This window comes from Equus caballus, chromosome 5 (genome assembly GCF_041296265.1).
Source record: "Equus caballus isolate H_3958 breed thoroughbred chromosome 5, TB-T2T, whole genome shotgun sequence".
In the NCBI taxonomy this organism is placed as follows: domain Eukaryota; kingdom Metazoa; phylum Chordata; class Mammalia; order Perissodactyla; family Equidae; genus Equus; species Equus caballus.
The window spans coordinates 92,543,246-92,555,534 of NC_091688.1; the positions used below are offsets into that span (position 1 = coordinate 92,543,246).

The 12,289-nt window shown below is 39.7% G+C and overlaps 1 protein-coding gene across 10 annotated transcripts in view; it reads left to right on the plus strand.

Moving 5' to 3' along the window:
* Window positions 1-12,289, plus strand: part of SLC44A5 (solute carrier family 44 member 5) — a 316,589-nt gene that overhangs the window by 271,878 nt on the left and 32,422 nt on the right. For all 10 annotated transcript variants that reach the window (XM_023641846.2, XM_070267486.1, XM_070267482.1 and 7 more), the window contains 4 exons: window positions 5,340-5,468; window positions 6,592-6,652; window positions 10,015-10,138; window positions 11,804-11,887. In XM_023641846.2, coding sequence (XP_023497614.2) covers window positions 5,340-5,468; window positions 6,592-6,652; window positions 10,015-10,138; window positions 11,804-11,887 — 398 coding nt within the window. The remainder of the gene's footprint in view (window positions 1-5,339; window positions 5,469-6,591; window positions 6,653-10,014; window positions 10,139-11,803; window positions 11,888-12,289) is intronic.

A 12,289-nucleotide genomic window follows, 5' to 3' on the forward strand; every position in this document is an offset into this window, starting at 1 on the left:
AGGTTTTGTGGCAATGAACTCCCTTAATTTTTGTTTATCTGGGAAAGTTTTTATTTCTCCATCGTATTTGAAGGATATTTTCACTGGGTAGAGAATTCTCAGCTGTAGGTTTTTGTCCTTCAGATTTTTGAATATATCATTCCACTCTCTTCTAGCCTGTAAAGTTTCTGCTGAGAAATCTGCTGATAGTCTGATGGGGGTTCCTTTGTAGGTTAGTTTCTTTTGCCTGGCTGTCCTTAGTATTTTCTCCTTGTCGTTGACTTTTGCTAGCTTCACTACTATATGCCGTGGTGTTGGTCTTCTTGCATTGATAGAGTTTGGGGATCTATTGGCTTCTGTCACCTGAAGATCCATCTCTCTCACCAGGTTTGGGAAGTTCTCAGCCATTATTTCTTTGAATAGGCTTTCTGCCCCCTTCTCCCTCTCTTCTCCCTCTGGTATACCTATAATCCTTACGTTGCATCTCCTAATTGTGTCTGATAATTCTCAAAGAGTTTCTTCATTTCTTTTTAGTCTTGCTTCTTTCTCCTCCTCTGCCTGCAGCACTTCTATATTCCTATCTTCCAAATTGCTAATTCTTTCCTCCATATTATCGGCCCTACTGTTCAGAGCATCTAGATTTTTCTTAATCTCCTCTATTGTGTTCTTCATTTCCAGTATTTCTGTTTGGTTCTTCTTTATAGTATCGAACTCTTCTGTGACATAGCTCTTGAACTCGTTGAGTTGTCTATCTGAATTCTCTTTTAACTCATTGAGTTTTTTAATGATGGCTGTTTTGAAGTCATTGTCATTTAGGTTACATATTTCACTTTCTTTGGGATTGTTTTCTGTGTATTTGTTATTTTCCTTCTGTTCTGGAGATTTAATATATTTTTTCATATTGCTTGGTGTTGTAGATTTGTGCCTCCGCATAGAGATAGAGTTTAGTTACTCCTTCCACTTGTTTCTGCTGGTGTGGTGGGGGAGCAGCTGTTTATACTGCACCAACCAGGAACCCTATCAGCTGTTGCTAGCTGGGCCTGGGCCCCTCCTCGTAGACACAGTGGTCCTGTGGGTTCCCTCTTCAGCTGTGGGGGCCGTCACGGTGCGGGGGGGGCTTCAGGCTGCTGGTGCCTACTGTTGCAGACCACCTAGACGTGCTCCCTCCTTGGGGTCTGCAGCAGTGTTATGGGCTTTTCCAGCGGCCAGGGGCAGGATCACTTATATTTGCAGCTCCGTCACTGTCGGCACCCACAAAATCTCACTTGTCCACTATGGGTCACAGCAGAGCTATTGGCATCTTCTGCAGTCTGTGGTCAGCTCACCTAGCTATGCTACTTTTGTCCCGAGGTCTTCTAGCCTTGTGGCTGCCAGATGGGTGCTATTAGTGGTGTGCAGAGGCTTTCACTGAGGCTGCTGTGAGGCTGTAGGGTTTCCCCCTAGGCTACGGAACCAGGTCACTGGAGTTCCACCCAGCCCCAGTCCTCTCCCCCAGGATCTCGGGGAGCCCTTTGCCCTGTCTGGGGGATAGCTGGAGAACTTGATTTCAGTGGCAGCTGGCCGGCTGCTGCCCTGCCTGGTACTTTCCTCTCTGGGACCCTCCTGGTGTTGTGGATGCTGGGCAGGGCCTCTCTGCTAATGGCAGGTAGGGACTTTGCCTGCTGCCGGGGCAGAACTCTGAAGTATCCCCCCCAGTCCGCGGAGCCAGTTGCTGGAGGACCACCCAGCCCCAGTCCTCTCCCAGGAGATCTCCGGCAGTCCCGAGCCCCACCCAGCAGTCAGTGGGGCAAGCAGCGGCAGCCACTGGAGCTCCGCCCAGCCCCAGTCCTCTCCGAGGAGATCTCCTGCAATCCCATGCCCTGCCTGGCAGTCAGTGGGGCGGGCGGCGGCAGCTGGTGGGCTGCCGCACTGCTTGGGATTCTCTCTGGGACCCTCTGGGCGCTGTGGACACCAGGCAGGGCCTCCCCGCCAATGGCGGGCAGAGGCTCTCCCCGCGGACTCAGGTGTGCAACTCTGAAGCTTCCCTCTGGGTTTAGGTGTAATTGCGGGGGGCTTAGGTAGGGTTCTGGTCACCTGTTTCCACCATCGCTCCTCTGGTGTGCACTCCCTCCTGCCCTAGGTGTGTGCCGATGCTCTGGGGGTGTCCACTGGAAGAAAGCTGCTTGCAGTTCTAGGCTGTTCGAGGGTCGGGTCAGAGAATTTCCCCCTATCTTCACCTCCTCCCGGAGGGAAGTCCGTCCGCCTTCCGATGTATAGCCGCGTGGGTCTCTCAGGCGTCCCAAGATGCTGTATGGATATCCTTTGTTAAGCGATGAATGTCCAATTTGTTGTGGATTCGAAGGGGGAGAGACAAAGAGGACTACTCACGCCGCCATCTTGGATCCTTCTCCTTAACCTTATTTTTCTCCACAGCATTTATTACCATCTTATAACAAACAATTTTACCTATTTGTTGTTACTGGTCTCCCCCTATAGAAGGCAAACTGCTTGAGAGCAAGGGTTTTTACTTATTTTGTTCCCTACTGTGTCCTCCGTGCCTAGAACAGGTTCAGAGTAGGTGATCAGTAAATATTTGTTGAGTTAATGAGTAAATTAATAGCTGCCTACTCCCAGCCTAGGAATTTTTTCACTATACTAAATTCATCTTTCCCATGATGAAACAAAAAAAAAAATCCTTGCACATTATGCTTTTTTATTACATTTCATAAATTATTTACTGTATCGTCCTTTCTTCATAGGAAATGTGGTGTTTTAACCTTCAATGTAATTCTCTTCCACTTACCAAATCTTAGTTTGCATTAGAGTGTTAAACCTATATGAACTGAAGATGTAAAAATAATGATGAAGAACTACATTCAACGTGCTCCTTTGTGGTTACACAAAGAATCAGAATTGAGTGCGAATATATTTTAGCCGCTGATAATGCAGACTTGCTTTTGGTCTGCCAGGCAATAGTGTTTCTACTGATCCAAGCCATATTTTTTATGCATTATGCTTTTTGTTAACTGCCAGCATGGTCCAGACATGTGTCACAAACATTTAAAGGACAGACTGTGATGAATTAGGATACCCAACCTCAATGCAACCTTCATTTTTGGCTAATTATATCTTGATTGCTACTAATCAGCTCCCTATTTGAACTGAACAAATTGGTCTTATAGAGAGAGAGAATAAAGAGCAGTTGCTATATTGTTTTTTAACAGCTCATTTGTGTCTGGAATGAAATTTGATGTGATTCTCTAACAAATCACTTTTTACCATTTAAATTACTTTCTTTTACATGTTGCATACACAGCACATTTATGTGTAGTACACATTGTATATGTGTGTATTATAAATACAGAAATCACCATGGTCCCAACTCAGTAGTTCCTGCCATCATTTAGAGCCTGTGAAAGCATTAGTTCTTTTAGTATTCACTTTTATAAATCCACTTAAATGTATCCAATAGGGGAACTAGTTCAGTTATCTTTCAAAGTCAGATAAGCAAACTGTGAAGGCCTAAAAGTCTATAAAGTGTCTCCTAATATGTTGATGGTTTATCCAGCTTAGCTCCAATGAGTGAACTTTTGACATCTGCATTGATGTTAACCTTAGCCTTCTCCCCCAAAATGTGAGTGTGTTGGATGCTGTGAATGTCCCTAGACAGTTTCTCAGCTTTTGTAGAAAGATACAAACTGTGGAACTTCCAATATTTCCTCTAGAGGTATGTGAGTGTGTGTATGTGATTGTGTGTGTGTTCACAAGTGTATACGAGAGACTGAGAAAGAGAAAATACATATGGATGTGTGAATGTGAAGAAGGGTTCTTTACCTTGTCAAAAACTTCCAGAAGAGGGGCCAGCCCCATGGCCAAGTGGTTAAGTTTGCTTGTTCCACTTTGGTGGTCCAGGGTTTCGCCTGTTCAGATCCTGGGTGCAGACGTGGCACCGCTCATCAAGCCATGCTGAGGTGTATCCCACATGGCACAACCAGAAGGACCTACGACTAGAATATACAACTATGTACTGGGGGACTTTGGGAAGAAGAAGAAGAAAAAAAAAAGATTGGCAACAGATGTTAACTCAGGTGCCAACCTTTTGAAAAAAACGTCCAGAAGAAATTGGACTGCTGCCACTACAAAACAATATTAACTGTGAGATTTGAGGGATCCATTTAGTTATCCATCTAATAGCTTAGCTGTGGGGTCAACACCAAATGTCCTTGTGTGCAGCAGAAACATGGCCCAAAGGATGGGAACAAGATGTCAGATCAGCAGCAGTGTTTTCACCCAGCTGCCAACATGGGTTGAGCTAGAATCTGGCCAGTTAGAATAGTGACCAAAGTACAGAAGGGAGATGAAACAGGCAGAGCTGAAAAGCCTTTCATGAGGAGGAATTGAAGGTGGAGAAGAGAATGTGTAAGGATTGACTGCAACACTCATGGCTTAATGCCACCTTTGTTATTTTATTTCAAACAAAAGCGAAACCAAGAGAGCGCATCGTCCCTGATTCTGCTTCTCTCTGTGGAGTTACTAATTGGATTTCAGTCACTCCACAGCGGCTCTGGGGACTAGCACAGTGATCTGGTCTGGCATTAATAGGCCCCCAAAGTTCATTAATGTAAAATAATTGCATCGGTGACCTCTCTGCCCACATTTGACTGGTGTTGCTAAAAGACTATAATAATGATTGATTGCCGCAAATAGCACTAATTTTGTTAGTTTGTTATGGTAATACAACCCCAATTATGTTTTGAGAATTGTTGAAAATTCACTGGCACTGAAAATGCATAAACTACACAGGAAAGATTAATCTTGCATTATACTCTTATCTAGTAATTTAGAAAATCAAAAGAGAATATTTTATTAAAAGTCCATCATTGTGTGGTAGTTGCACAAATTTACATGTGATAAAATTGAATAGAACTGCGCACACACGTACACAAGCACTTGTAAAACTCGTGAAATCTGAGTAAGGTTAGTGGATCGTAACAATATCAGTTTCCTGGTTGTGATATTGCACTATAGTATGCAACTTATTTCCATGGGATGAAAGATATTGTGGAATTTGTTATTTCTCAGAGCTGCATGTGGATCTACAAGTATCTCTATATCAGAAGTTAAAAATAAGTCCATCATTATACAGCATCTTATTGTTTTCACAGAACATCAACATCAAAGGTCAAGGAGTAGAGATTGGTGATTAGTACAGGAAATTTCATTGTTACAGTAAGATTGGAAAATTGATTTAAGTTTCTTAGATGGAAATTGGTGCTTTCCTCTTTATTGTGGTGGATAATTTAGAAATCTAGCCTTGTAGATACTTCCTTGGTTTGTTCAACTCAATTCCGTTGCCACCACCGTCTTCCTTTTCTTCACAGATCTGCGTCTCCAAGTGCCCAGAAAAGTTTTTAACCTACATGGAAATGTACTTTATGTACAGAACCCGTGAAAACTACTGGTCATACTACAGTCAGTTCTGCAAGGCAGCTTCTGCTAAGCCCGTGAAGGTATTTGTGTTTAAGTTTAAAACTAGAGAAGAATTTAGCTTTTGTTTCTATCTCAAGTGCAACGTGAGCATTTGTAACTGGATAAGCTCCTAAATCTTCTAGGAAATAATTTCTAAAGGTACCATTCCGTTAAAACACAAATGCACATGTACACGCAAAAAAAAACACACACCATTTACAGCATGTCATTTTATAGACTTGGGTGTTATGCAAGACTGTTAAGTCTGGAAAATTATCTTCAACTATTCCCTGACGCCAACAAATTCTCTACCTGTATGGATTTTTTGCTGTCATGAGCTAGGAACTAATGTCATTTGCAGTCACCCTTTGATTAATATGGTGATAAAGCTCCATGGCTACTTAGTAACAAGTAGAACTTTACTTCCAAAGACAGTTTGAAAATTATCCATTCAAAAAATTGCCAGACCCTACCCTAGTTTGAGATTTATAAGAGAAATTCTAAAGCCTCATTATGCTAAGTAGCAGTAATGGTTTCTAAATTAAAGGTGCTGTTTTTCCAGAAAAAAGAAAGAATTAGAGACTCAGGATGTAGCTAAGACAAAGACACACACCTTCAAAGGTGTGCCTTGGTCTCAGCAGGTCTGGTTTTATTGTTGTTGATTCAACTAAATTACAATTAGGACAGTTAAGAGCATTTGTCAAACAAGTATGTGTGGGGGCCAGTCCAGTGGTGCAGCGGTTAAACTCTTATGTTCCACTTTGGCGGCCCTGGGTTTGCAGGTTCGGATCCCGGGTGCGGACCTACACACAGCTTGTCAATCCATGCTGTGGTAGGCGTCCCACATATAAAGCGGAGGAAGATGGGTACAGCTGTTAGCTCAGGCCAGTCTTCCTCAGCAAAAAGAGGAGGATTGGTGGCAGATGTTAGCTCAGGGGTAATCTTCCTCAAAAATAACAATAATCATAATTAAACAAATAAATAAAAATTTTTTAAAACACATGTATGTGTGATAACGTTATAATTACTCTTAATGGGGTAGAAATTTGGAATAATGAGATTATTATGGAGTTAAATTTTTAAAGGACAAAATTTTTATACAGAGAGGAAAAGTCGTCCTCGCATAGCCTTTGAGATGCTAACATGCTGTTCCTTGCATTTTAGGCTTTCACGCAACTTCTGCTGGATGATGATTGTCCAACAGCGATTTTTCCAAGCAGACCCTGTAAGTGGTTATTATTTTAGCTTAGAAACACAGAATCCAGCAAGAATTCTTTAATTCAGGTCCTTTATTTCACAATTGATGAAACTAAGGCCAAGGACAGTCCAATGGGTGGCCCCCGGTCCCAGAGTTCATTAGGAAGAAAGCTGATGCTAGAGCCCATTCTCCCTACTCCAGCCAGGGCTCTCTTCAGTGGAGCTTGGTCAGTTTTTCGGTTTTGTTGCATCCACACAAAAAAGACTGAAAATTGACTTTTCAAAGCCCAATCAGATTGCTCATTTGGTGTTCTGTGAGCGCACATAGGCACACACTCTTACATACCCGCCTCTGAGCTCAGCCACAAGGTTTGTTCAGAAATCACCTGAGGAGTGAGGGTGGGACGTGCACTTGTCTTTTTATTTTGAAATTTGAAGTATTTATGTCTCCTAAATGAATCAATATTTTATTTCTTTAAAATTTTATAAACTTTAAAGTTTATATAAACTTTAACTCTTTTTAGAGGAAAATGAAATAATCACTCACTTTCCTTTCTTAAGGATATAATCCCAACTACGAAGCAAAAGCGTTACATAAAGATGTCCATCACGATGTTATTCAAAAGAACCACAAAAACAAAAAAAGGAAAAGGAAACACTCTAATGTCCAAAAGCAAGAGAATGCTGAAATCAGTTATGACGTAGTCACTAAATGAAATATTTTAGAATTATTAAATATAAGTATCGTGTATATGTTATTATGTTAAATAAAATGCTGTATGCATTATAATGACAAGCATGTATAAATTAAATTAAACAAAAACAAAAGCTATTCAAAGAAAAAGATTGGAAAAAAATATGCCAAAATGTTAAGTGATTGTTTTGGAGGTGGCAAAATTATGGACATTTTCTCTTTTCTTTCTTCTTTTTTCTATTTCTCCATTTTTCTACAATGACTAAATATTTCTTTTAAAATGGAAAAGAGGTGGGGCAAGCCCGATGGCATAGCAGCTAAGTTTGTGTGCTCCACCTCGGCGGCCCAGGGTTCACTGGTTCAGATCCAAAGCACGGACCTAGCACCGCTTATCAAGCCACACTGTGGCAGGCATCCCACATATAAAGTAGAGGAAGATGGGCACAGATGTTAGCTCAGGGCCAATCTTCCTCAGGAAAAAGAGAAGGATTGGTGGCAGATGTTAGCTCAGGGCTAATCTTCCTCCAAAAAAAAAAACAAAAAGGAAGAGAGGCAATAGTCATCAGTTTAAGTAAACAGTTGTTACCATTGAAGTAGCTGGCACCAAACTCAATGTCTTGCATGCTCCTGTCACTCTTCTCTGGGTCATTAAAGACCCCAAAGCAAAGGTGTAGGTCCCACAAGCAACTGCATTTTACCAGGAAGCTCTGGATAACAAGTGTCTGTAGCCAAGAACAATGTTACCAATTTTTATGCAAAAAGGTAAAAATGAATCATTAGTCACTGAAGATGTAATAGGGATAAAAGTATAAGACATTGTCCCTGCCCTTATGAGGGCAGTTTGGCTAAATCACACAATATAAAATGTACATTGGGGATACAAAAAGGAGTAGGGCACAGGCCCTCACAGTCTGGTGAAGGAGATATTAAGGTAGACTTTGCAACCAACTTGTATTCCCCCAACAGAGGATTAAGTATAGTACTTAATGGAATAGTATGCAGCTAATTAAATTCACTCATGAAAGAGTTTATAGAAGGAAATAAGCAATATTAAAAGAAAGAAACGAGAAAAAACACTGCATGTGCTGTATGGTTATGACTCAAAAATTAAAAAAAAAAAATTTCTTGTTGAAGAAAGATTGGAAGGAAATTTACCAAAATGTTAACATAGCTCATTGTGAGTGGTATGGCTATATATAGTTTTGTATCTTCCTTCATGTTTCTCTACTTTTCAAATATGGAGTGAGGATATTTAGCAATTGAAGCTTACAGATTGGGTGAGATTACCCAGAAATAACACGTACAACAAGTTGGGGGATTCTGTCAGTGGGAACAGTTGTATTTAAGGAGTGGAAAGTGAAGCATGCAGAGAAAGACAGAAGGCAGGGCAGGAGAGAGTTTAGGCACGTAAGCCAAGGGAAGAGAGTTTCAAATGCAGTGTTGTCTACCATGCAAAGACTCAAGAAAGTCAACTCATTCAACAGCAAATATTGGCTGAGTTCCACTGTGTACCAAGCACTGTGCTAGGTAATAGGTTCAAGCAGGATGAAGACTAAAAAAATATTTGGAGGTTTTGGCAATTTGGAGTTCTTTGGGATCACTGGGAGGACAATTTCCGTGGAGTAGTGGGGGCAGAAATATGATTGGATTGAGAGGGAATAGAAGCAGCAAATGGAGACTACCACATCAAATTAGCCAGAGAAGAGCAGGAGAAAGATAGGGAGGATGCTGAAGGAAACGGCCATGTTCTCAAGGCGACAGAAGTTGGAGGTGGGTAGACAAGAGATCATTTTAAGCAAGGAAAGTCAGGAAAGGCTTTCCAAAGGCTTATTTCTTCTTCCCCTATATCAACTGCTTTAATATTTTCAAACTTTTTATGAACCCATGCAAATCTGTGATACTTCAAGTAAGAAAAAATATAAAAATGATCCGGTTCTGATTTCTCTTCCTTCTTCATGTAAAATTGGGATTTTAAAATATTTTTAGTAATACAGATTTGTAGAGAGGCAAGCATTCTATTTAAACAAAATAAACACATAGAAGTTTGAACGGTGAGTTAACTCTTCTCAGACACTATGCTAATGTACAAAGTTTGGGCCATTTTTGATAACTTTAGAATTTCCATTTCCCCCCCCTCTGAAAAACCATGTCAATGAGAAAGCTGGAAGAGAGACAAATTATTAAGACTTTATGAATAAAAATTCAGTTGCCTTAGCCGTAGCCTAAAGTTTGAGTTGGTTTTCATTTCCCAAGGAATTATTCACTAATCTCCATTTTTCAAAGTTTCCCTCAAGGGGTATCTCAGATTTTTTTTTAATAACAAAACTAAACTCATCCAGTCATACAAGTAAATGTAGCCTTTTTGTTAAAATGTGTTTACCATGAGAGAGATGTTATTAGTATTCCTCTTCTAAAACCTGTGCTGTGTTTTTATTTATGGCTAATTGATGAATAGATCACGTATAAAATAATCAACAAATTTAGAACATAGCTTCAGCTTGTGATCATATTTACTTGTCAGTTTTAGAACAATCAGAAAATCTTCTGATCATCGAGTAATGGGCAATTATATATATTGAGCAATTTACACATCATCTAACAAGAATTTGCTTATAAATAACAGAAAGCTTGAGAAAGGGACATCATGTAGGAAGAAATAGAAAAGTGATTACCATAATTTTAATTTATTTTTACAGTTCTCCAGAGATGTTTCCCTGACTTCTCTACTAAAAATGGACTTCTAACAATAGGAAATAAGACAACATTCAACGATGGAAGTGGAAAGACAAGAAATGTTGTAGAACTCAGGGCAGCTGCAAAGTATGTTCACTTACATTCCCATTTTCAATTTGGATGAATTCCATTATTGTACCCAAGACTAAAGCTTCCTTAGGTTACAGATTGTAGAGGAAGAATTATGTGTTATGAAACATACACATCAGTTTCAGGTAGAGAACTTGGTATGTGTTCATCAAGAAAGCATCTAGGGGCTGGCCCTGTGGCCTAGTGGTTAAGTTTGGCATGCTCTGCTTTGGCAGCCTGGGTTCAGTTCCCAGACGTGGACCTACACCACTCATTGGCAGCCATGCTGAGGTGGTGACCCACATATAAAAAAAAAAAATAGAGGAAGATTGTCACGGATGTTAGCTCAGGGCAAATCTTCCTCAGCAAAAAAAAAGAAAGAAAGAAAGAAAAGAAAAACATCTAAAGGAGAAGCCAGAATGAATTAGAAAGACCAATGATGTCTTTCAAAATGGTTAAATCTTTCATTATCAACAGGTGGAGAAATGAGACATCAGGAAACATAGTGAAAGACCTTAATACGTTTACTTTTTGAAAGAACATAAAAAAAAAAAAAACCTATGCTTTTTTAAAGCACTATTTAAAAAAATGACTGAAATAATGGAACCACCAGATGTTTTAAAGGGAAGAGGGCCTTATGAAAGGTGAAACAACCATGACAGTATGTTTCAGTACCATATCAGATTTCTATGTATGAACTACAATGAAGTAAATTTACTATTTCCCTCAGCTGTACACATAGAGGTGTTCCAAGTCATTAGGAAACATAATTCCCCGGGTGCACACTCACATGTAAGCACAAACATAAACACACAGAGTGCCACTGCATGGCTCAGTTGGTGAATTAAAAATGAAAAATAGAAATATTCTACAAATGTATCTCTCTTTCTTGAAAGAACTTAGTGGTCCAAGTAGAACAGTACAGTTCCTGCATATTTAGAATATAATAGCAACATGGAGGAATTTCACAAATATAAAGATGTGTGAAAGAAATTGCAAAATAATAATACAAGTACAGTTCCATTGATTGAAAAAATAAAAAACAAGCACAACTAAATTAAATTCCCCTTTGATGCCTATGTATGTGGTAAAACTAAAGAGAAAACTAGGATATTATCATTACAAACTTTATGATTATGGTCACTTTACGGGAAGGGGTGGGTGTTGCGGTTGGGGCATGTAGGGGAAGCGATGGTGACATTGTAGTTACATAAGTAGGTTCACTTGGATAATCCATCAAACTGGACACTAAGGATTTGTGCACTTTTCTGTATGTGCCCCATTGTGCCTTCCTGCTACAGAGCTGTTGGAGAGTTAGGAAGGGGAATTAAAGATGATGTTTATTCTCGACTCTATGGATTTTGTAAGTTAAAAGCTGATTTTATCATTTAAATTCATTATAGTGAGGTTTCTGCAATATTGAAGGCAGGTCGCATATGTTGGAAAAGGATTTATTTGCCGTTCTTGGAAGCCGTGTTCTCTTTGTGTGTAGCTATAGCCACCTTTGTAGGTTTACTGAAGTGACATCTCATGTATTATTGTGGCTAGGAAAAGAGTCACTACTGATAAATGGTCTCTAAAAATATGCTTTGAATAGCAGCTTACGAAATCTCTTTTATCATAATAAGATTTCTGTTTAACGGTAGTCAAAAAATAATTGATGTTTTCTTTCTTTGAATTCAGTGGTGTCAACAAAATCCTTGATGCAAGGGCAATTGGAATGAAAGTGTTTGAAGACTATGCAACAACTTGGTATTGGATTCTCATGTAAGTGAAAACATAGTTGTTTCTTCTCCAGCCCCATTCTGACTTTACCTTGGTGGAATTCTTTCTTCAAATTCCTCATTCATATTTGTGAAAGAAAGAATAACTCAGATCTCAATTCCTGCCATTGTCTTTTTTGCATGGAGTGAAGATGGGGCATAGATATTTGGAAATATGCCCAGTGTTGCAGAAAGTTGTAAGAATGTATATTGTAATTGTATGCATTACATTACTAATTAAAGTGCTCTTATTTACATATACTTCGAGTCATGTAGGGACAGCATCTGTAGTACTTTCGCTTCTCATCACGTGTTCCAGAGGATGCGTTGTCATTTCTCTGGTTCTGTTTTCTCATTTTTCCTCCCCTTGACCTCCAAAGGATCATTCTTATTTTTTAATACATCC